Source organism: Cynoglossus semilaevis, chromosome 19, assembly GCF_000523025.1.
Source record: "Cynoglossus semilaevis isolate Cse_v1.0 chromosome 19, Cse_v1.0, whole genome shotgun sequence".
NCBI lineage: Eukaryota > Metazoa > Chordata > Actinopteri > Pleuronectiformes > Cynoglossidae > Cynoglossus > Cynoglossus semilaevis.
In genome coordinates, this window is record NC_024325.1 from 3923772 (window position 1) to 3947178 (window position 23407).

General features: G+C 39.8%; 2 protein-coding genes across 6 annotated transcripts in view; both read right to left on the bottom strand.

Moving 5' to 3' along the window:
- zswim7 (zinc finger, SWIM-type containing 7) overlaps window positions 1-3735 on the bottom strand; it is a 10473-nt gene extending 6738 nt beyond the window's left edge. Inside the window, exons 1-3 of the mRNA XM_008332381.3 lie at window positions 3512-3735; window positions 2188-2209; window positions 1414-1516 (exon numbers count right to left, since the gene is read on the bottom strand). Coding sequence (XP_008330603.1) covers window positions 1414-1516; window positions 2188-2209; window positions 3512-3587 — 201 coding nt within the window. The 5' untranslated portion in view covers window positions 3588-3735. The remainder of the gene's footprint in view (window positions 1-1413; window positions 1517-2187; window positions 2210-3511) is intronic.
- A 3139-nt stretch (window positions 3736-6874) lies between these two features.
- Window positions 6875-23407, bottom strand: part of ncor1 (nuclear receptor corepressor 1) — a 30094-nt gene continuing 13561 nt past the window's right edge. For 3 of the 5 annotated variants that reach the window (XM_017041704.2, XM_008332378.3, XM_025065422.1), the window contains 26 exons: window positions 22919-23366; window positions 22672-22792; window positions 22260-22422; window positions 20315-20481; window positions 19008-19122; window positions 18535-18623; window positions 18128-18296; window positions 17675-17800; window positions 17512-17595; window positions 17173-17423; window positions 16762-17065; window positions 16435-16662; window positions 16056-16256; window positions 15479-15628; window positions 14579-14779; window positions 14348-14483; window positions 13139-13617; window positions 12895-13011; window positions 11971-12119; window positions 10295-10512; window positions 10059-10202; window positions 9200-9345; window positions 8964-9017; window positions 8688-8879; window positions 8428-8604; window positions 6875-7883 (listed from right to left, as the gene is read on the bottom strand). In XM_017041704.2, the coding sequence (XP_016897193.1) occupies window positions 7690-7883; window positions 8428-8604; window positions 8688-8879; window positions 8964-9017; window positions 9200-9345; window positions 10059-10202; window positions 10295-10512; window positions 11971-12119; window positions 12895-13011; window positions 13139-13617; window positions 14348-14483; window positions 14579-14779; window positions 15479-15628; window positions 16056-16256; window positions 16435-16662; window positions 16762-17065; window positions 17173-17423; window positions 17512-17595; window positions 17675-17800; window positions 18128-18296; window positions 18535-18623; window positions 19008-19122; window positions 20315-20481; window positions 22260-22422; window positions 22672-22792; window positions 22919-23366 (4823 nt within the window). In that variant the 3' untranslated portion in view covers window positions 6875-7689. The remainder of the gene's footprint in view (window positions 7884-8427; window positions 8605-8687; window positions 8880-8963; window positions 9018-9199; window positions 9346-10058; window positions 10203-10294; window positions 10513-11970; window positions 12120-12894; window positions 13012-13138; window positions 13618-14347; window positions 14484-14578; window positions 14780-15478; window positions 15629-16055; window positions 16257-16434; window positions 16663-16761; window positions 17066-17172; window positions 17424-17511; window positions 17596-17674; window positions 17801-18127; window positions 18297-18534; window positions 18624-19007; window positions 19123-20314; window positions 20482-22259; window positions 22423-22671; window positions 22793-22918; window positions 23367-23407) is intronic. The other 2 variants (XM_025065421.1, XM_017041705.2) reach the window with 2 other exon arrangements.

A 23407-nucleotide genomic window follows, 5' to 3' on the forward strand; every position in this document is an offset into this window, starting at 1 on the left:
AAGTTTCTCTCCCTAACACCAAACCTGCCCATCACTTCATCATCACCTCTGTTCCCTTCACCTACATGACCATTAACGTCTGCTCCAATCACCACTCTCTCTCTCTCTCTCCTGGGGATGCTGTTTACAACCCAATCCAGCTCATTCCAGAACTTTTTCTCTTTTTCTTCCAACTCACAGCCCACCTGTGGGGCATAACCTCTGACAACATTCATCATCACTCCTTCTATTTCTACCTTGACACACCTTGATCAACCTGTCTGACAAATAGTTTGTAGCCTTCTCGAATGTGTCTAGTCTTCCTGCCCTTCCACCTGGGTCTCCTGCACACACAAAATATCTACTTTTCTTCTCCCCATCACATCAGCTAGTTCTCTACTTTTCCCTGTCATTGTACCTACATTCAAAGTTCCAAACTTCAGACTAACACTTATTACAATAATGAAAAAAAAAAAAAAAAATCAAATCTGACATTTCTCTAGTCAGTTCAATACTCAAAAAGTTACCATTGAGTTTAACTGTAAAACCACAGTGCTATTTCATTCTCCCAGCAGAATGTAGTCACCCTTCCCTATAAAAAGGTCACTGGACGACTGGAGACTAATGGGGTTCAAGGGAGTAAAAAGCCAAGATCTCGTGAGTTATTTATATTTGTCAAGGGAAAAGAAAGCAAACAAGCACTTTGATATAAGAAACTTGAGCCAGACCAAAGAGCAGCTGACTGGAAATGAAGGAAGTCACATAATTATTATTGTTCTTCCCACATCTGATAATCATTCACTGTATTTAAAGTAATAGAAAAACATACAGCGTACTGATCGGGAAATAAAGTATATTTGCAAGCATGGTTGACCCAGTTCTTCTAAACAACATTCCTATCATGTGAGTTGCTTTGTATGGGGTTTTTTTTTTCTTTCTAAAAACAAATCTGTACCACAAATAAATAAAACTGTGAAACCCTCTGAAACGGGGGTGTCGAACTCATTTTCACCGGGGGCCACATCAGCAATACAGTTCCACTTGAAGGGCCGGTTGTAATTGGAAGACCGTATAGATTAGGGGTCCCCAACGCCCGGTGCGCGGACCAGTACCGGCCCATAAACATGTACAATAGAAATTGTACCTTTTGTATTGAAATACACCAACGTTATTTATTTCATTTAGGCTGGTCAGATATATAGATAGGTTAATTTATTTCATTTAGGCTGGTCAGATATGTAGATAGGTTAAATAATAATGTGTTGACAAATTATTTCAGTGAGGATTTTGTAGCTTTGCAGATTAAAAAAAAAAGTATTGTTCTGTTCAAACCTGTGAAGAAGAAAATGATTTTTGGAGCACTAATCATTAATGTGTAGAATTTAAACGGGCACATAGAAACTACAGCTACATGTGTTAAGAGCCATGACTGACCTGGAAGACCTGGCATCCACTAGGAGATGAGACACACGTGACTGAACGCTGGTCAACCAGATTTAGCGCCTGTAACACACACGGTCCGAAGACAAACTTCAGGCTGAAAGACAAAGACGGAAAAACAGTGAGGATTGTATTGAACAGTCTGAGAAACATCCCAACGGCCACTTTATTTATTTAAATAATTATGACATTGTTTACCCAGCTTAAGTCAATCAGAACAAATGATTGGGAGGGAGATTTGAGTGGAGTCAATAGGTCATTGGGTTTTTCAAAAGGATCGGTTTATATTCGGTTTACTGTTTATATTATATAAATTGTTAACGTTAAAATCCTATGTTTTGTTAACTGATGTTATTACTTATGCCAAACCCCAATAGCTAAAATCAATCTGTCAAAATTATTGACACTAACATTATTACTTTTTTTATTTATTTAGTTACAAAAATATTGTGATTCAATAAGTGAATTATAAATATCTCAACTGTTTAACTGCTTTTAAAACTAACTTTTTCTGCCAGATCTTTATTTTGTTTTAATGATTTGGTAGCTAGTCATGAATAATCTAGGGACTGATTGCAAGATACTGGGAAATATATAATGTGCTACATATGTAATTAAGACAAAGAAATACTAAATTGTAGTCCCTTCAAAAAGTAGCCAGTGAGATGTCCATATAATTAAGATTTAATGAAGTCTCTGAAGTAACATTAGCATTAAAAGTCAATATTTGTAATGAAAGGTATGTAGAATGTAATTATTTTTACTTACGCAAGGAGTAGGTCATCTGGAACTGCAAAAGAAAAAAACAAATCTTGAATGTTCAACAAGGCCACAAAAAGTTTTTCCTTCATTTATAACCGCCTTGTGGGGAAATAAAATAAATTAACCAAGGCAGATTTTGTTATTATTGTTCATTTTAAACAATTAAGTCATTATTTTTCATTTTAATATTCTGTTTCTATGCTGAGGCTTTATTATTTTCTCAGACAAAGGCTTTTTGGTCTTTGGCAAACAGATTCAGATGGTCTGTAAGTGAGCCCTGCTGTAGACTTATATAATATAATAAAAAACGTATTCCTTAAGGACAAAGCTAAACATAGGATGGTCTTCCTCTTTTTTCACATGAATCTTCCAAGGAAAGATAAACTTAACTACCGTTATAAAAAGTACAAAAATCCACCCCTACATATGAAGCAGAATGAATTATTCACCCAAAATATGTTGATGTAACCTATGCGAAGTTCAACAGAAGTTAAATAAGGACTGTATTGTACAAAACAATAAAATAAAGAATAATAAAAAATATTCAACATGGTCATTTTGAGGATATGATTCATAACGTTGTTACTATATATTGCAGCAAATAATAAAAAATACCTCCATGTAAATATATGTTTTAAATGGAGTAGCTTTGTATAAAAATACAGTAAGGTTGAACTGTGGTTTTTTTAGAGTTTAAAGTTAAACAGTACAGTATAAAAATACAGTAAGGTTGAACTGTGTGTTTATTTTAGAGTTTAAAGTTAAACAATACAGTAAAGTATTAAAGTAATTTAACCTGTGTGGTATTTAAAGCTACTAATACATGGTTTGAGTAGTATTCTGATACTACATGCTGCCGCATGTTTACAATAATTTAGTTCCTGCGTGGAAAATCCATTAAATGGACCACTACATTCTACAATAAATATAATTATCATCTCAGTTTTACCGATAGCAGTTAGCAGGATATGTTTATTGAGCTTACCGATGTCAAGGTGTTACAAGGAAGGAAAACACTTGTCTATAAGCAGTAACAGTGTTCCCTCGAGGATACCAACTAAACTGACATTTGTTCAACGCTAAAACATCCGTGATTCTCCCTATAATGCAACATATACTACCATAGATTTACCTAAACACGCACTATGTGTATATTTTGAGTGAATAAAGTAGAAAGAAGGGTTTGCAACTCGTGGCAAAGTTTGCATTAGGTGCTCTCATTAGTAAACAGTGCTAACGCTGTTAGCTGTAGTGCAGCAGCTGTAAATGTACACAACGTAGCTTTAAATGCGGCTATATGAGCGGAGTCTGAACCATGTTTTTGCCTTACTGTGTGACGTTGCTCGGTACGTTTTCTGAATATCTTGCAAAAGTTGTTCAGCCACTGTGTGTATAAATGACCGCATTTCTCAGGACGTTCGACTTTCGCGCCTCCACCACAGGACGCTATCAAAATATTGCAACTTCCGGTTGAAAGTTCTCCTCTCTGTTCAAAATAAAAGATCAAAAGTTTTAATTTAAAGGCTTGTCATTTTTCTGTCCAAACGACACAAAATTGTATTTTGTGTTAACATCAGTTTCTAAAGTGAATACTGCACGAGGGCTTACAACTCTTTTCTTAAGTAATCAGGAAGTACTGCATTGTGGGTACTTTAAGTCCAGGTTGTAGAGCATATTTAAACTGTTTATTACATGGGTATCTGAGATAAAGGCCTTACTGTATGTTCTAGTAACATTCTTACTTTGAGAGATCCGTTAAAATTTTCCATTCCATACAAACTATGACCCCACTTGTGCTTCAATATATTGTCTGAAAATTGTACCCTAATTCAGCAACAAACCTTCAAAGAATCAATGCTAAAAAAAAATACTTACTTTGTATTGATTGAGTTTGCTTTATAAACATCAGACTTCAGGGGATTCTGCGTGTACTTTAATCAGGTCTATTCTTCCCCCAGATTTGAGACACCAGACGATATTATTATAATTTATAGATATACTTTACAAGTGAATCACTGCTGCAACCTTTAATTCAAGCAAATAATATTGCATCCTGATTTTAGAGTAGCTCTTCTTCAAGCAAGGAGTATGAATGGAATGTATCTACTAAAACGGTCTTCTGTCCCATGATGATCAACACTATGAAGCTTTGCAGCATATTTTCTTTAGTTTGGCAGCAAAAAACCTGGATACTTCCAGTAGTCAAAAACATAAAATATCTGGCAAGAATGTACATATTTCAAGTGGCGGAGAACTGATCCACTTTATTTGATTGGTCTGAACTCATATTAGCCTACTAAGAGACATTGTGCGATACAAACATTGCATTTCAACATCGTAGAATACATGAGTTTTCAAGTCTGGATTTCAAAACACAAAAGTCATCACCATGTTTAATAGAGCTGAAAATATTCTCTAATTCGTTTACGGCTTCATGTCAGATTTCTTTAAAATTCAAGTTTGTAAACATGTAACATCCCATCTATACAGGATGAATAAAAAGATGTCGTAAAGCACAGGAGAATACAAATTTGAACATGTGCTATGATAATTCTGTTAAGATGAAAGCAAGAAACAAAGTTTGAAGTTGATTAGTTGGTGGAGCAGTGAAGTGAAAATATACCCTAAACTGTAAAGCAACTGCCATTTATGATGTTGAACAAGTATAATTCATGTCAGCTCTATGCTGTTCGTTGACAATCAAAAGCAGAAAAAGTGGTCATTTACATGACCATGCGAGCAAACATTTAACGGTACGATATACCAAAAACTGTAACTGGGATGAAAGTTTTACAAAACAAGTCCATATACCAGCAACAAGAAAAAAAAAGAAAGTTCAAAAACATCAATTTTCAGTGAGTTGTGAAAGAAAACCTAAAGCACATCTGCTTATATTCCCATGCTAGAAAATGAGCAGGCTCCACTGCAGGTAATATGTTTCATCAAAAGTTATATCACAAAAAAGTGCAATGATGGTGCATCCTTTGTGTGTGGTTAGTTTTGTCTTATTGTGTGTTGGAAAGAATCTACAGAGTTCCGTTTTTAAAGACAGTATCAAAGTAAAGAGACTAAAAACAAATACAAACATAAAATGAAGTATATCTCTGAGAAAATTACTTAAAGCTGCCTTCTTTCTCAAGTCACACAGCATGTCAAAACGACAGAAAGTTCCTGACATTGCGAAGCAGATCGTTCTGGGCAGGCTGGACACTGCAGAGACTGCAACATAGTTTACAACACGTGCAGCTCTATTTAAAAAAATAGAAGAAGAAAAAAAATAAAAATAAAAACAAAAACAAAAACAGAGAAAATAAGTCATGGCTCACTTCCGATATTCAGACTGGGTCCAGGAGTAGTCATCAGGATTATTTTGCTGTAACATTAAGCTTATATCTGACATTTCACCTTACTTCAATGACACCAGTGTTCTCAACTTGTGAAGACTTTTTTTTTTTAAGGGTTGGGCCTCAAAACACATGCAGCATCTCTGCTTAGTGGCTTAGAAATGAATCACAAACTACACTTACCAACTTTAAATGTTTATCGGTGTTTTGTCTCGTCCGTGAATGTCGACTGTGTTCAGGCTCTGGTGGTGCTTGGTAGCTGGTGTGCTGGGGCCACAATCTGTGTGCTCCTTAGTCAAGTACAAACCACAGGTCACGGCTTTCTTCGCTTAGGTGTGAAGATTTAAAATATAGGTCGGGTGATGTGGCATGAAGGTGGACTCGGAGAAACTAACTTTTCTAAATACGTTTACGCACCTTCTCTTTTCATTTAAAGTGGATCACTTTTAAAGTAACACTAAAACAATAGAAATAATCAAGGTAAGAAAGCACTGCAAAAGGTTACTCTATTTACATACAACACATTTCTTGAAGACAAAGCATATCTTTACAGAACTCAAAACAAAATTCAGAAATAATCTCTTATGTTGCTTTTCTTTTTACATATTAAGTTCTTCATCTTCTACTAGAACTCGTATCAACCCCTCGTCAAGTCTTTCGGCTGAATGAGTTCTTCCAGAACAAGTTCTGGAGAGCCCTGTCTCAGGCTGTTGCTAGTACTCCTTGTAACAGCCAGGGGGCGCCATAGCACCAGATTCAAAAAAGAAGACACCACTCCATTAACATGTCACACTTGCTAGCGAGCAAGCTTAGTTCTGGGAGGGGGTGTGTGGGGGGGGGCTGAGCAGATACACATCAGTGCAGATGTCTCTCGCAGTTCGTAGAACTCGTATGAGCAGGTCTCAGTCATCGCTGTCAGATAAGGTCTCATACTGCTCTGAGAGCAGCGATTGCCACACACGCTGCTGGGCCACCGGGGCTCCAGCTGAAGGCGGCTGCTGCTGCTGGCTCTGTATGGAAGGCGAGGCTATAGAGGTTGGAGGCGTATTACTCAATATGCGCATGGTCAATGGGTTGTAAGGGAACTGCATGGATCCTGAGGAAAAAAAAAAACAAAAAATAAGGGAAATGTAAAAATGATTAGACCTGGTATTAACCACTTTCCCTGAACATAGTAACAGTAAATATAAAAAAAATAAAAATAAAAACAAAAACAAAAACAGAGAAAATAAGTCATGGCTCACTTCCGATATTCAGACTGGGTCCAGGAGTAGTCATCAGGATTATTTTGCTGTAACATTAAGCTTATATCTGACATTTCACCTTACTTCAATGACACCAGTGTTCTCAACTTGTGAAGACTTTTTTTTTTTAAGGGTTGGGCCTCAAAACACATGCAGCATCTCTGCTTAGTGGCTTAGAAATGAATCACAAACTACACTTACCAACTTTAAATGTTTATCGGTGTTTTGTCTCGTCCGTGAATGTCGACTGTGTTCAGGCTCTGGTGGTGCTTGGTAGCTGGTGTGCTGGGGCCACAATCTGTGTGCTCCTTAGTCAAGTACAAACCACAGGTCACGGCTTTCTTCGCTTAGGTGTGAAGATTTAAAATATAGGTCGGGTGATGTGGCATGAAGGTGGACTCGGAGAAACTAACTTTTCTAAATACGTTTACGCACCTTCTCTTTTCATTTAAAGTGGATCACTTTTAAAGTAACACTAAAACAATAGAAATAATCAAGGTAAGAAAGCACTGCAAAAGGTTACTCTATTTACATACAACACATTTCTTGAAGACAAAGCATATCTTTACAGAACTCAAAACAAAATTCAGAAATAATCTCTTATGTTGCTTTTCTTTTTACATATTAAGTTCTTCATCTTCTACTAGAACTCGTATCAACCCCTCGTCAAGTCTTTCGGCTGAATGAGTTCTTCCAGAACAAGTTCTGGAGAGCCCTGTCTCAGGCTGTTGCTAGTACTCCTTGTAACAGCCAGGGGGCGCCATAGCACCAGATTCAAAAAAGAAGACACCACTCCATTAACATGTCACACTTGCTAGCGAGCAAGCTTAGTTCTGGGAGGGGGTGTGTGGGGGGGGGCTGAGCAGATACACATCAGTGCAGATGTCTCTCGCAGTTCGTAGAACTCGTATGAGCAGGTCTCAGTCATCGCTGTCAGATAAGGTCTCATACTGCTCTGAGAGCAGCGATTGCCACACACGCTGCTGGGCCACCGGGGCTCCAGCTGAAGGCGGCTGCTGCTGCTGGCTCTGTATGGAAGGCGAGGCTATAGAGGTTGGAGGCGTATTACTCAATATGCGCATGGTCAATGGGTTGTAAGGGAACTGCATGGATCCTGAGAAAAAAATAAAAAAATAAGGGAAATGTAAAAATTATTAGACCTGGTATTAACCACTTTCCCTGAACATAGTAACAGTAAATATAGTGGATCAATCCTAAGTCAAGATGTACCAGATACCAGAAGTAGAAGTACTTAAAAAAAAAAAAAAAAAAAAAAAAGTGATTTACATTGCAAATCGTGACATTTTTGTTACACTGAGAATTTTTTTTTGTAGCTCTTGTCCTTTCGTTTTATTTTTCAGGGTGGCCGATTGTCTAAAAAGCATTGACAGTAACATCATCTTAACATATACATTTTTATAAGGATTGAAAAATATTTTTGAAAAGTGGATTAATTAAGGATTAAGACTCAATGACAGGACAGTAATATAAAAATACTAATACAAAAATGAATTGTAGCCAATGGATTAGTATGAAGGACAGATGCAGATTACATTTAGAAATAATTGGAATCATGTATGTTCTAAAACGATTGGCCAACCATCAATGAAGACACATTTGACTGAAATAAGTTGCTCAAAATCGAGCTCAAAAAATACCTGTGGATGACGGCCGGTCGTCCCAACCCCATTGGGGTTGGGCCTGAGCTTGTCTGTGATAATCTCCCTCAGAGTGGACAGAGGACACCGAGGAGGGGCGTTCCCCTCCACCGTAGGACTGACTCGGATTTGGAGATTTGGATTTGCGGCTGTTAACTTTGCCCTGCTTCTGCTTCCCTGAAGATTCAAACAGAATGTGCTAGTCAGGAACAGTAGTGCCACCTCAGCATTTGCCAAAGCTCTGAAAGACTTCTGCATACCAATACTAGGTGATGAATTTGCCTCCTGCCGGCCGTCAGCACCCATGCCAGCTGAGTTATGAATGGAAACACCTCCCTGGTGCTCCTCCTGTCTCTCCTCTAAGTTTCCCATCAAAGCCTTGCGAATTATGTCTTCCAGGCCCAGGTTGCTGGCTGGATCACCGAAGGAAGGATTCCTTGGATTGATGCTACCTACAAAGACAAGCCCAACAACGTGGTTAGAACTAATAGATCAAGCATTAACTGCATAACCTGTAAACTTTCATTACTACTTACTGGAGCTGGTCACTGCAGGCAAGTTAAAAATCTCAGTGCCTGGCTGAGCATTTCCTGCATGACAATAACAAGTACAATATTTAAAATGAATACATATCACGTGTAACAGGCTTAGAAAATCAGATGGGGATTTGTTGAACACAGATGTCTTGAAGACATACATTAAAGAGAGACTGTTATATTGTCAGAAGCATACATTTTGTTTGAAGGAGGAAAATAAGATAAGACCCACTTACCAACATCAGAATCACCAACACCAGAGGTTGAGTTCAACTTACGAAAGATCTCCTGCTTTTTGGACTTCACCATTGGAGATGTGTTCTCAAGCTTTGTGAAGAAGGAAGGCAGATAGCTGACACTTCCCGGGGATCTTGAGTCACCCCTTGATCCAAATAAATAAAAAAAGAAAAAAAAAACCCATCAAAACAACCATTCAGAAACATATTTATGTGTAAAGACAGTGTGAACAAACTGATGACAATGTTATGGATGTGCAAACTTGTAGTGCATGTAATGCAGTTAATCAACAATTACAATATTATTGTCAAATTTTTAAAGATTAATCTGATTAAATATTTAATGCATTTTAGATCAAGTTACAATTGTGCACACGATATCCAATAATTCCACTTTCCGTTTACTTATTGTTGCTTTATTTTTTTTTTTTGTCAAACACATTTATCAACAGCCTTCCTTTATAAGATGAAAATGAAATGGAAAACAAAATAGAAAATGATCAGGGACTTAATGATGACAACAAACGGATGTCTACCTATGTCAATGAAAAGGGACTTAATGATGACAACAAACGGATATCTACCTATGTCAATGGAAGATGGAAAAAAAAAAACATGACACAGAGAGTCGTGTCTGTCATGAATAAAAAAAAAAAAACTTGACACAGAGAGTCGTGTCTGCCATGAATTTGTCACGTAACAGGAGGAACAATGAAGGGGCGAGAGCCAATTAGAGGTCAGGTGGGACATTTAAACTGAGCCCTAATTATGATGATTATTATGTTTTACACTCTTGGCTGGCCACTTCCTGGAATAGAAATATGAAAAAAAATTTCCATCTGTGCTGCAGAAGCTGTACCTGATCTCCGAGTTCTCAGCCTCTCGTCTTTGAGGTGGAGGTCCAGCAGCCTCCTGTTTGTCTATGCCTTGATAGCTCAGTGGTGGGGAAATCGGTTCATAGTTCTCCATGGACTTTCCTCCTCGCTCTGGAGACTTTCCGGGTCTAGACAAGATTAAAACAGTAAATAATAAGACATGTACTGCTACTGAAATTAAAATGCTCTAACGACAGGTCCAGCAGTATGGTGCCCTTACCTGGGTCTGGGTTTGTCAGAGGCATGCTCTGGTGAAACTCTGCTGGAGGATCTTTGGTGGTGCAGGGCCTGGATCTGGCTCTCAGGACTGTAGCGATTGGACACCTTAGCTCGTCCTGAAGAGGATACAAGAGGCATCGCACTCTGGAATGTTACAGAAGCAGAGGAAGACACTGGAGCACTGTCCTGATTCCGGGCAAAGTCCTGGGTTATGATGTGCTGCACAACAGGGAAAAAAAACAAACAAAAAAAACCAAAAAAACAATGACTGAATACATATTAACAGCAAATAGTAAAAAACAAACAAAACAAAAAAAACAATGACTGAATACATATGAACACCAAATAGGCAGTCTTTTATGTTGTGAATAAATTAGTATTTTCTGGAGCTATATTAATGGCAAAAACAGAAACATGTATTGTGTATTGCGACCTATCTGCTAACTGTACTTTACAACTTGCAGTCTTCTATATTGGAATTTGTATACAGTCGTACGAAAAAGTTCGGGCACCCCTGATCATTTCCAATATTTCCATTTATAATCATTGGTTGTTTGGATCTTCCAATATTTCCATTTATAAATCATTGGTTGTTTGGATCAGCAACTTCATTCCGATTTCATGACCAATTGCATGTTGTGTTTCTCTTTGAATCTCCTGTGAAGAGTGGAAAAAAAAAACACTCCGGCCGTCATCCACAGGTATTTTTTGAGCTCAATTGACAGCAACTTATTTCAGTCAAATGTGTCTTCAGATGTTGGCCAATCATATTTAGAACATACATGACTTACAAAACAGCGCTCAAATGAGCTGAAAGAAAAGATTGTTCAACATCATGGTTTAGGGGAACGCTACAAAAAGCTAGCTCAGAGATTTCAGCTGTCAGAAACTATTAGAAGTTAAAGAACAACGTCCAGAAGCTATTATTTTGGCAAAAGGAGGATCTACTAAATACTGATCTTTTTTTTTTCCTGTTGGGGTGCCCAAATTTTTGCACACCTGTGTAATTTTGTTTTGATGCATATTGCACATCTTCTGTAAGTCTAATGAAGTTTCGTTTCCTTTCTGAAATATTACTGTGTCCATTGGTTTTTTTTTTTGATAAATTGGAATGAAGTTGCTGATCCAAACACCCAATAATTTATAAATGGATATATTGGAAATTGTCAGGGGTGCCCATACTTTTTCATACGACTATATGGGAAAAATACTACGCGTGAATGCTAAATAATGTCTACACCTGCAATTCAAGTACAAACAAAGTGGATGAGTTGTTACTGCTCTCACCCTGCAGCGAAAAAGACCACCAGGTAGAACCCTGGAGGTAATTTCAAGTCTTTTTGTAAGAAGTTTTTTTTTTGTTTTTCCAAAATGTTCTCCTTGACTGTTGACTCTCCAAAAAAGTTAACTATAACCATACCTAACAGGGGTTAGGTAAATTGGACACTATAACTATCAATGTCAGTGTGAATGGCTGTATGTCTTTATATACACCATAACTATAACCATACCTAACAGGGGTTAGGTAAATTGGACACTATAACTATCAATGTCAAATGTGTGAATGGCCGTATGTCTTTATATATGGGTCATTATGATTTACTCAAGTAATTAATACACAACACCCTGATATATTAAAGGCAGTAACACATATTCATCAACGTTGCGCTTAAATACCGAAATGTGGTCTGCCAAGGTCATGGTCTTGTGATGAGTCTTGGGGATCTGAGAGTAGCCTTCCGCCTGGGATGAGGGTGGTTGCTGCAAACTGGGCTGTGGATCTCCCGGTGGCCTGTAACGACTCATGTCATAGCCCCGCATGCCAGCTGTTGAAACATGACCAGGGAGAGGTTTGTGATCAGTGGAGAGTAAAGGTGATACCAGAATTTCTGAGTCTAAAAGTAGTTCATGTGCTGTACGCCAACAGAAACCGATCTACAGCTTGCAAAAGTTACAAAAATAACTTTAACCAAGTCTGGTGACCAAACTGTCGGCTGAGGAATCCAACCGTCTCAATGAAGGGGTCAGGCAGGGTAAAGGGAAACTGTGGTTTATACCAACCCCCCTCTCACCTTTCGGTTAATTCTATTTTTACGGTTTTTATTAAGTTAAGAAACTAGCTGAATGATTCAGTCTTTTTCTGACATCAGGTCCTGAAAACTGCAGCAGCTATTTCCTGACATGGTAACAAACGGTTTTAAAATTGCAGAGACGGGTTTGCAACGTCACACTTTTGTGCAACAACAAAGGTTCTACTTCCAACATATTGTCCACTCATATGATCACACCGTCAACTGTGTACGATGTCAGACAGGAGTTCACCTTTACGGCGCTTCAAGAGCAGGAGAATCCGGATGGATGCTGGTAAGCATGCATATATTGCAGCCAGACCTAACATGGTGTAAATGTGAGTTCGTCCTGTTCTATCTGTTCTTGTATAGATATAGAAAACCATTTTTAAAAAAAAAAAGCTAGCGAGTTAAACCACTGCAATGACTGCAAGTCATTTCCGTGGACATGCATATTTATTGGACACCAGCACAGACAACCCTGGATAATGATCAAACTTTGGTGTGTGTGTGTGTTCGAATGTGACAACACCTGCTGTCTGTTGCTGTCCCTCATCTGGTTTGTCCTGTTGGTGCTGAACTGGGGAACTAGCAGGACTGATGACCTCGATGGCCCCTCCGCTCGTATTGTCATATCGATTAGACGACACTGCAGGGCCGAATAAACATTTTGTTAGTTAAGTAAAGCAAAGAGCACAGCATTACGATGACGGAAAAGGGAAACGTCTTAAAGTTCACTCCTTTTTGTGGTCGTCGCGTGTCCCTGACATGCTTACAGCTGCTCGAAGAGTCCGAGCTCTGCGATCCTCGTTCACGCGAGTCCTTGTCAGAGGCTATTTGTCGAGTGATGATGACGTCGATGAAGCTTGCGGCCGTAATTGTCGTCTTCCCGCGAGTCCGAAGCTCCTCTTCAATGCGTGCCTTTGAAGTCTGCGGTCCCTTATCCTTGGCGGTCATGCCGGGCCCCTCAGAGTAAGCGTGGGGCTTGCCTCCTGGCAGAGACATAGCACCATATGCAGACTGCATGGATCGTCTCTCGGCCTCCTGCTGCTGTTGTTCCGGAACACTGGGAGCTCGGCGTAGCGCGGCCATTGAAGACATCTCATCATCCCGTTCGTGTTTGCTCTCCTTTGACTTAGACACGTCCATTTGTGGTGCAGCGGCTGCAGCATCCACCAAAGCAGCCAAAGCATCTGCAGCTGTGCTGTGACGAGAGCCGCTCTGTGCAGCTGCCGTTGCCGCCACAGCGTTAGGCCTAGGAAAGCGAGAAAAAAAATGAACAAGTGGCTAACATTTCACACAGGAAATGCGCAACACTTGCAGTCAAAAACCGTATTCTTGACAACAATATTCATGTAAGTAATTAATCTGTTTTACTTCAAAATGCCCTTTTCCTGTAAAACCTGATCAAATTACAACAATCGCAGCTCAACATTTGAAGAACGTGTAATAACGAAACTTGCTGTTCAAATTCCTCAGAGACCTGTTTAACATTTTGAAAGTAATAACCTGGCTTCAGTGATTGGACCAGTTGACCAGAGGTTAAAAGTTCATTTAAATGGTAATGCTAATTCGGTAAGTACAAATTTGACATTTTAAATACTAAAATGTCTTGTGTGGAATCTACCATTACCATCCAAAAGTGGTCTAAGGGCAAGGCAGAGGTTCAGTTTAATGTCTTAGTAGTAAGTGGAGTGGGTTAGGTGGAAAGTGAATGACTTAGCACCTCAGTGGTAACTTGGCAGCTGGTGGACTCAAACCTGCAGCCTTTCACGACCCAAGTCTGCTTCTTTAACCACTTAGCCACCACTGTCACATAAGCCATATTTACAATTTGTAATATAGTACCTTTCTAAGGTTAAAAAAAATAAGCCATATTTACAATTTGTAATATAGCACCTTTTTAATTTCTAATTTAAAAAAAAACCCTTTAAGATACAAGCAGCCTGTGCGATGATGTAAATAAAGGGGGAAAAAAGGCTTACACTAGGGATGTGATGACACTCTTGCCTTGGAAAATGCTGGGCCTCTGTTGAACGACAACTTCTTGTGTTCTGAGCGAGGGAGAAGTAGAGTGCAGATAACTTCTACTGCCTGGTCGGCCTGGCTGCTCTGGAACACCTGACAGACACATTTGCCACAACACTATTAGAAGGAATTTTATTTTATTTTACAGTTAGATTTTGCTTCTGCTCTTATGCAACAGAACAACTCACCACCACGTAAATATTCACTGTTTCGTTCACGTTCTCTCTCACGTTCGCGCATTTCTCGCTCTCGTTCACGTTGTTCCCTTTCCCTCTCCTTTTCCCTCTCTTTCTCCAGCTGCTCCCGGTCCCGCTCCCTCTCCCGGTCCCGCTCCCTTTCTCTTTCTACACTAGCAGCAGCAGCAGCAGCAGCAATATGGGCTGGGTGACCTGTGAAGAACGACAAGCAACAAAGACATGTTAGATTTAGAAACACCAGTTAAGTGATCACAGCAGGACAATGTTGTGAATCCATCACAACACATGCAGAAATATTACATTTTGAGATACTGCTGTAAACATCTGACAAAGGTTAAAACACTGGTGATTCCCATTTATGTATTTCTATTATTTTAATCATTGAACAAATTGGCTGTAATATAACAATAATAATCTGTCAAAAGTCATTTTCTTTCAATTACATTTGAAAATAATAGAATGCTTTTATCTATCAGATCACCTGTGTTTGAGGCTTCCAAACCTGAGTATATGTCTAGTAAAAAAAAAACGAGTCAATATCAGTCAATTATTTTATCATTAATATTTCAAGGTTCCAACTCTGACAATGGTAAAACCTGTTCAGTTTTTCATTGATCCACTCAGTTCAATGTCAATACGAATACAGCAACAAACCATCTGGTCTCTCTGTAGGAACATGAGAACAAAGTGTACTGCCATGCAAGTGTTGGTTTAGTGAGTCGCTCTTCCCGGTACGACTGCAGTAAAACGGACAGAAACTGAACTTAGAACTGACCTTTGACACCTCAGGCCAACGCAGGGCTGCACTCAGAAGTGCCAAGGAACACGGTGATGGTGGTAAGGTAGATAGGGAAACGCGAGGTGGAGGGAAAGGAGGGGGCAGATTCTCACCTGGTGATATGGAGGTTGGGTTGAAAGCCCTAGGAGGAAAAGGGGGCTGAGCTCCAGGGAGGTAGGCGATGCGTTCCAAAGAGGGAGTACCTGTTCCCCCAGGGTGAGGCAACAGGATAGTTGGAGGCATCTGGGCTAGATCAATAATCCCTTTTACAGACAGAAGCAAAGGGCCAGTGGTGAACAACAACAACCAATTCATGAATTTCTGAACGTATGCGCAAGGTATACCTAGCTGCATCATTACTTCTTCGAAATACAAATTGACAAGTAATAAAGAGCTACAGAAAAAGTGGAAGTGGTCAGCCGGTAAGACGTGACCACTTAGCAGAGGGTGAGTTGGAAGACCAAACCCTTTTACTAGTAGAGCAGAGGTAGCCAAATCAGTTTGCAGCCACAATGTAAAAGAGCAAATCAGCGTAATTTTTTTCCAGGTCATTTGCTTCTGGGCGTCTGGAAAAAGGTAGCCACTACGTCACGAGCACACGATCTGCACACTACAACCACCTCCACACAGGCGCCCCCTCCCCTGCTTGACGTACAGCGTTAGGGAGGTTCAGCTGGTGGAGGGACATACCTCGTCCTCCAGCTGCGTAAGGCATTGCGACCGGCTGTTCCTTTGGTGACAACCCTCGGTTCATGTCAGGCCGAGAAATGAATGGCATATGGTGGGATGTGATATAATCGTTGAGGATGGTCTGCCGTGTGTTCTCCATGGTGTACAGCTGGTAGGTGTTGTGGTAATTTGTCGGCGACGGCTGTCTGGAGAACATGAATGCTGTGCCAGAGGACAACAGGGAAAAAAAAAACAAAACACATGAACAGAAGGCTCGCAGATAATGACTGCAGCGGTTGACGTCAATAACTGAAAAAGATCCTGCACATGTTGATGCCTATGAATGAGAGGGCCTACGTTGCTATCATTATCTCCGAAAAGACTGAAAATTCAACACTACCTGGGTCGATGACTCTGTGAAAAGCCAGTGAAGGGTCAAGATGTGGAGGCAGGTGGGGTCTGTATACTTCCCCTGGAACAACTGGCCTTTGATGGGAGTCGAAAGGGCTGTGAGAGGCCACAGGATCAGCGCTTGACACTGGGGACTTTGCCGGGATACTGTCCCTCTGTGTTGGGGTCATGGTACTTTTTCGCTCATGTGTGACAGATTTCACAGAGCTCATACCACCTTTTTGGGAAGGAAAGACAAGCACGCCCATCATATAGTTAAGCGTGTCAGTGTCATCTTAATGTTAACACATGGCTGATAACCTTGTGATGGATATACCTTCTGAAGCTCGTCCCAGCATGGGTGACCCTCTGGATGCTGGGTTGGTGCTGTAATTAACAGGGGTCCTGCGAGCATTGGCATCTTCATACATAACGGGGCTTAACTGGGATCTGCCGGCCTCCTGGTGTGTAGAGCGCAGGACGGAGGTGGAGTTGACAACACTGTGGCGCACCGGCTTGCTGTCCTCATATTTGGCCCTTTCCATTGCCTCCATTTGGGGCACATTGTGAGGAAGCTTAGTCGGACTGGTGAGCAGAGACTTGACATCATGCTTGATAGTTGCCTGAGTGAGAGGGTGGATCTGGCAGATGGAGGCATCAAATGGACCGACAGTTGTTATAAACTATTTAAACCTTGGTTTGAATTTTGTGGATATTAAACATTTGATTTAAATTGAGTTTTTTTTACCTGTGACATGGAGCCCTCGATTACTCTCCTGTCTATCATGTCAGGAGTTTTGCAGATGTCTTGGCCAGACTGGTCTTGCCGGGGAATTTCATGAATAGAGCGTCCCATTTCTTTGATAGTATTCATTCCTTCATAGGGCTTGCCTTTGGTAATACCACCTTCAAAAGACCGGATGGGCGGGCTCTCTCGCTTTATCTGCTTCCCATATTTCATTGCATCTTCATACGTCTCTGCGGCAGTTCTAGGCGTCCCTGCAATGTTTTTAAGATCAGATTTTTCCTTAACTGAATAAATAAAAGGAATGAATAAATGAATGAATAAAGAACGTTAAAGCTTTACCTAGCATGATGGATCCACCAATCACTGGTCTGTCCTTTGAATCTCCATGCATACCTTCTCTTGGCAGTGCTCTGCTAATTAAACCTAAGACGAAAAGAAAACTTAGCAAAGTCACGGCGCACAAACAGTACTGCGTACATTTTATTCATTCAGCGGCACATACCCTCAAATGGAGCGCCTTCTCTGCCACTGTGTCCCCTGCCCATGGATCCTTCAATCATGTTGTAAGTGCGTTTCATCTCGTGGCCTGTTCTGGGGCTGCGGGTGTTTTCCCTGGGGTTCTTGACAGCTTTTGGACATAAAATAAAGTCAAATCAACTCATCAAATGAGAACGTACACAATGAGTACTGCATAATTTGCTAAATATGGACACTAAAGATTAGTGTCGATCCTGCCCTGTGTTGCAGCAACACTGTTAAAATAAGGGGGGGGGGGAATGAACACGCTTTTTTGCTGCTGTGAAGAAAATAGCCCATTGGATTTATACAAAAGTCTTGCTTATGAGTACTGCTTAGTACTGCAATTTGTAGATTGGGCAGAGGTTAGATGATGATAAGATCATGTTTATGCTCATAAGGAGCAGGCACAGAACGATATAATCAAAACATTATTTACCATCAAAGGAGAGTATGTGACCACTTTTCCCTTCATAGATGACATGAGCTTTGGCCAGCTGCTCCCCTCTTGCCTTCTCCGGTATGTTCTGATCCTCTGTGGCCAGCTTTGTGATTGTGCACTTCAGGAGGTCAGCTGCAATGCTGGACTGTGGCACGGCTGGTTGTCCCTATTTTGAAAAAGAGCAAAGATATTATAAGTTGCAACCAGAGCTGACTGAATGCTCCCGCCGATGTTCTTACAATCACTCAATACCTTTTAAACTTTTCAACCAGAGTAGACGTAATAGAATAGACCGTAAAATGACAAGCTTGGATAATAACTTTATCATAATATCTGTCATGTATTTATAAATGAATCTAAACCAGGATTAAGGGGGGGGAAGAACTGCTTTTTTTAGTCTGTACCTTAGTAATTAATCCTCTGTACACCAGACCTTCACTGGATTTTGTTGGGTTTCCTCTACCATCCTGGATGGAGGAAACGGGAGCTCCTGCTACAAAGACAGATACAAGTTTATATGTGGTCCTGGTGTATTGCACTCATTGTTTATAACATTTTTTTTTCTACTGAAGTGGACAAGGCTCTTTGATATTTGCATTCCAGGCACCAATTAATACTGAACTGCTTTTTCTACTGAAGTGGACAAGGCTCTTCCATTCCATGCACCAATTAATACTGAACTGTTTTAATTATTCAATGATCAAACTGTCAAAAGTTAAAAAAGACATGGTTCCACAAAAAAAACTAAAACTTTTTTTTTTTAAACCTTTACTCAGTTACTGACTTCTACTTAAAGTAATGATTATTTTCAGTGTGGTGTTATATCTGTTACCTGGAAATAAGTATGATGATGTGATATTCTAATTGGTTTTCTTACCAGGTTTGCTGGGATCCTGTTGTCGTGGCAGACCCAGAGAGATTGAGCCTACGTTGCTCTTTGTCCCCTCTGGCCCATAGACAACATGGGGCTGAAGGTATGTACCAGGGAGACCCTAGATGAGCAGGAACAAAAACCAAGTTATTAAGAAAAGTTATTTTAGCAGAACAAGACTAAATGCTGTCTTAGACATCTGAGAGAACAAAAAAGATCTAGTAATTTGTGGCCTATACTGAGCTACTAGGCTTTACAAAGTGTACATATATATATATACACACACATATATATATATACACATATACATATATATATACACATATATAGATACATATATATACATACATATATACATACATACATACACATATACATATATACATATATACAATACATACATACATATACATACATACATATATATACATACATATATATAAATATAGAAATATATATATAGTTTTTCAGCAGGGGCTTTCTTTAATAAACAATCCTCAAAGCATGTGCTGCCAAAGTAAAGTGGACATGTTTTCTTTTACTATGTTGCCACCGGATAATATACTTTGAATTGTGTTAAAATGTCATAATGTAAGTGCAAATGTTAATTAGGGCTGTGTACGGTTGCAAAAATACACAAGCAATATAAAAAACCTATCATTTCATATTATATTCAGTCATTCATTTTATTTTGGAAAGTAAAATACATGTTGGCAATTATGCGATGTACCCGTCTACCATGCTCAACATTAGCGCATTATATCGCTCTCTGAGATCCTTAATCTCAATCCCTTCACTTTTCTGTCCCTTCTACCCATCTAGTCAACAGCTCTGGAACTCCCTGTCACCAGAACTATGCAAATCTGACTCCCTGCCCTGATTCAAATCCAAACTATACAAGTTCAAACTTATAATTTATAACTCTAACATTTTACATTCCAACTCTTTGGCTCATTTTTTTGTTACCACTTCATCTGACATCTTCTACTGTATTGTTGTGTTTAATTGCTTCACTGTATTTTTTTTATCGTTTACTTTATTTTAATTCACTTCTGTAAAGTGTCCTTGGGTCTCATGATAGGCGCAAAGCATTATTATTATTTTGAAAAATAAAAATAAAAACTTTTGCACATTTTTTAATGATGTGCAATGACATGTTACTACATTGCATGTATATTGATTTAAATAACAATAAAAATATGAATAATGTATTAACTAAGTGAATTTTTTTATGTGGTTTGAGGAAGTGAAGTCTGGAAGTTCCTTTTATAATGGCAGCAAGTGACCAGCACAGCTTTCCCCTTGTGTTATACCTGGGAGATGGAACCTCCCTGTAAGAAGGAGGGCTTGTCTGTAGGCTTGGCAGTTGGAATGAGTGGAGGAGGAGAGGGAATGTTTGGAGGCCGACTGGGTCTGCTGATTGTCATACGAACTCCATCCGGCATACCTTGGACCAGCTGGTTGGAAGAAGAATGCAGTACTAGAAGGAAACATAAAATAAAAAAAAGAAGAAGAAGAAGAAAAAGAAAAACAAGTCAGTAGAAGAAGAAGAAGAAGAAGAAAAACAAGTCACACACTACCGATCCACACCCAACATTTGGATATTTCGGAAAGAGATTGCAACACAGCCTGTGAATGTCACAACTCAACAGCTCCAATCCACCCAGCATTTGCATTAGGCTGAACATTGTATTTAGCTTCATTTAGAATGACACCTGTAAGTAAGGAAAACATATCTGACGAATGGCCTGTTCCTCAGCTTGAGGTCAGATTAGCAGCTGTATATATAGTATCTACCTTTCCTTTCTTCTTGAAATTAAGAGACATTAAGAAGACAAACTGGTGACAACTCAAAAACATACAAACAACCAAAGAGTAGGGGAATATGTCATGCTTTACAAACATCAAAATATAATATAAAAACACTTGGATTAGAATACAAAATGGAATGCAAACTAAAGAGGAACAGTGTATCACGTTAACATTCGAGCCAGACTTTACAAAGATCTAATAACTGAAAGCAATTTTTTCAGACCAAATCAACTTGCCTTTAATACAACAATGTAGCAGTAAGACAACAACAAATCTCAAATAACTGATTTTCTTGCTCCTTATGGCTAAGGAACTCTATGCAAACCAAAAGAAATCTCAGTCACACGAGAGCTTCAGGATGTAGATCCGTACAAAAAGACAATAATCAGTAATCTGTGCCTAACTTCAACAAAACTGAGTAATGAATATCATCAAATAAATAAAACCCTAAACCTGCGCCCTTGTCCTTCCCCAAAAAAATCCCCAAATTAAAAAACCACCAGTACAAATGATCCTAATTTTAAACCTTTCCCCCCCAAAAACAACAGTGAGATAACAAGGCCACCTACGGAGAATAAACGTTTTAGTCCCAAACTAAATTATATCCTGCAGCTATCTGTGCATTACATCTCTCCACTGTCAAACCTAAGAACTGCATAGAATTCTTGTGAAGCTAATTTGTATCAGCAAAGGAAGGGAGGTGACGAGAAGGCAAAGGAGTGGGAGGAAGATTTTCAAGATGTGCGCTTTACCTGGAGGCACACTGTAGCAAGAGACACCGGGGCCATTGTGGTCAGGCTGGGGTAAGGTCTTGCTTAGCTCCGGGGGAGAGTAGGTAGGGGAACCTAGCTGACCAGAATGACCCTGCAGGTCATTATTAGCATCATATCATAAGCAGCATACAGGCATAAGCCCAAAGGGAAGACAACCACTATTTAAAAAAGAAACTCATCAAGAGTGGATGGGCCTCCACATTTTATGCCGCCATTAGCAGCCGACTCCAACCTCCAATGTGTAACAAATACAACACTTTACGCTGAGCTGCAGTCTCCATAACCTCTGAGATACAATTTTTCTAAATAAAAAATAATTTGCAAAGTAAAAACTGGACAAATAAAATCAAGCCTGTAAAAGATTGTTACTTTCCTGATTATTCCAAAGAAAATGCGTAAAGCCATCCTAAATAAACAGAAACGGCCCCCAAAAAAACAATCACAGTGCTATTTCCTAATGGCAACTGAGAATGTGCAGTATGGCACAACTGCTCTGTATCCAGGTAGAAGACAGATCTTCTGAGCACATAGTTGACAAAAACAGGGCTTAAACATGCAGCTGGTTTAAATAACACAATGGCAGCTGAGAGACTAAAGGTGAGATAATGGGGGGAAAAAAGGAGGACGATGACAACAGAGGAGTGAAGCAGTAACACTTGTTTTGTTTCCCTACCGTCTCTGTCTATCACAGTGGGGCTGTGAGTGTTAAAGTGGCTCCGGTGTTCAACCTCTCCTTGATCCTGCCTCTGCTTCTCCTCCTGGTGAGCAGACTCGTGTGCTGCTTTGATTTGATGCTGCAACATGGCAAATCCACTTAGGCCAAAAGGACCAGGCACCTTTAGTATTTTAGGACGAAAAAGGGTCTAGGTTAGTTTAACTGCTAAGATACTCAGAGACTACTTAAGTGCTGACTTAATGGCACATTCATAGACCAATAGGGTTCAGGAACAACCTCCAAGCAATGATGCGATCTAGTTTCTACATTGAACATAACTAAAATGTTGGGCCAAATTTTGACAATATAAAAACAATTTCTAATTCAACAACAACAACAACAACAAGTCCAATATCAAGCTGTGATTTACCATGGGAGGGATGGCAGCTGCCCTCTGCTGCAACTGCTGGATGTTCAGCTGGGACTGCGAGGATACCAGCACTGTGCCAGGAGGGTTAAGCAATGACGGCTTTTCCGTGGCAAATAAGCTGCTGTGTTATGTAGCAAAAGTAACACGAGTCATACAGATAATACTCTAAACTAATTTGTTTTAAAAAAAAAAAAAAAAAAAAAGGAGATACTTGAGGACATGCATATAAAACTGGGGAGAGACACACCTCTGTCTTTCAGGCTCCGTTTCCACATCCTCATCAGCACTGCAGGTGGCACTGGAGTCATTATCTGAATGAAGATCTCTATGCATCTGACCGTGATCTCCCTTTTCCTTTTTGTCTTTGACTTCCGGCTCCACCTTTACCTGAACCTCCCCAGTCTTCACATCCTCGTCTTGTGGTTCCGTTTTAGGATGCAGAGAGCTTGTATAAAGAGTCATCCTGGCCTTTTCGTCTTGAGATCCGGTCTCACTCTCCGGGCTTTTCTCTTCTTTGACACAAAGCTCTCCATACGAGGGCTCCGGAGCCTTTCCATTACTGGCTTGGCCTCTGTGCTGGTCAGAGCTTGGAGTTTCTTCTGCGGCATTTTCTGTCCTCTTGGTGTCGCTAGATTTTGAGGAGTCAGCCTGAGAGGGCGAGGGCGCACTCTCTGTGTCAGAGCTGTTGTCAGCACCTAAATGAGCATAATGGAATATGTTAACACGAGCACAAGGT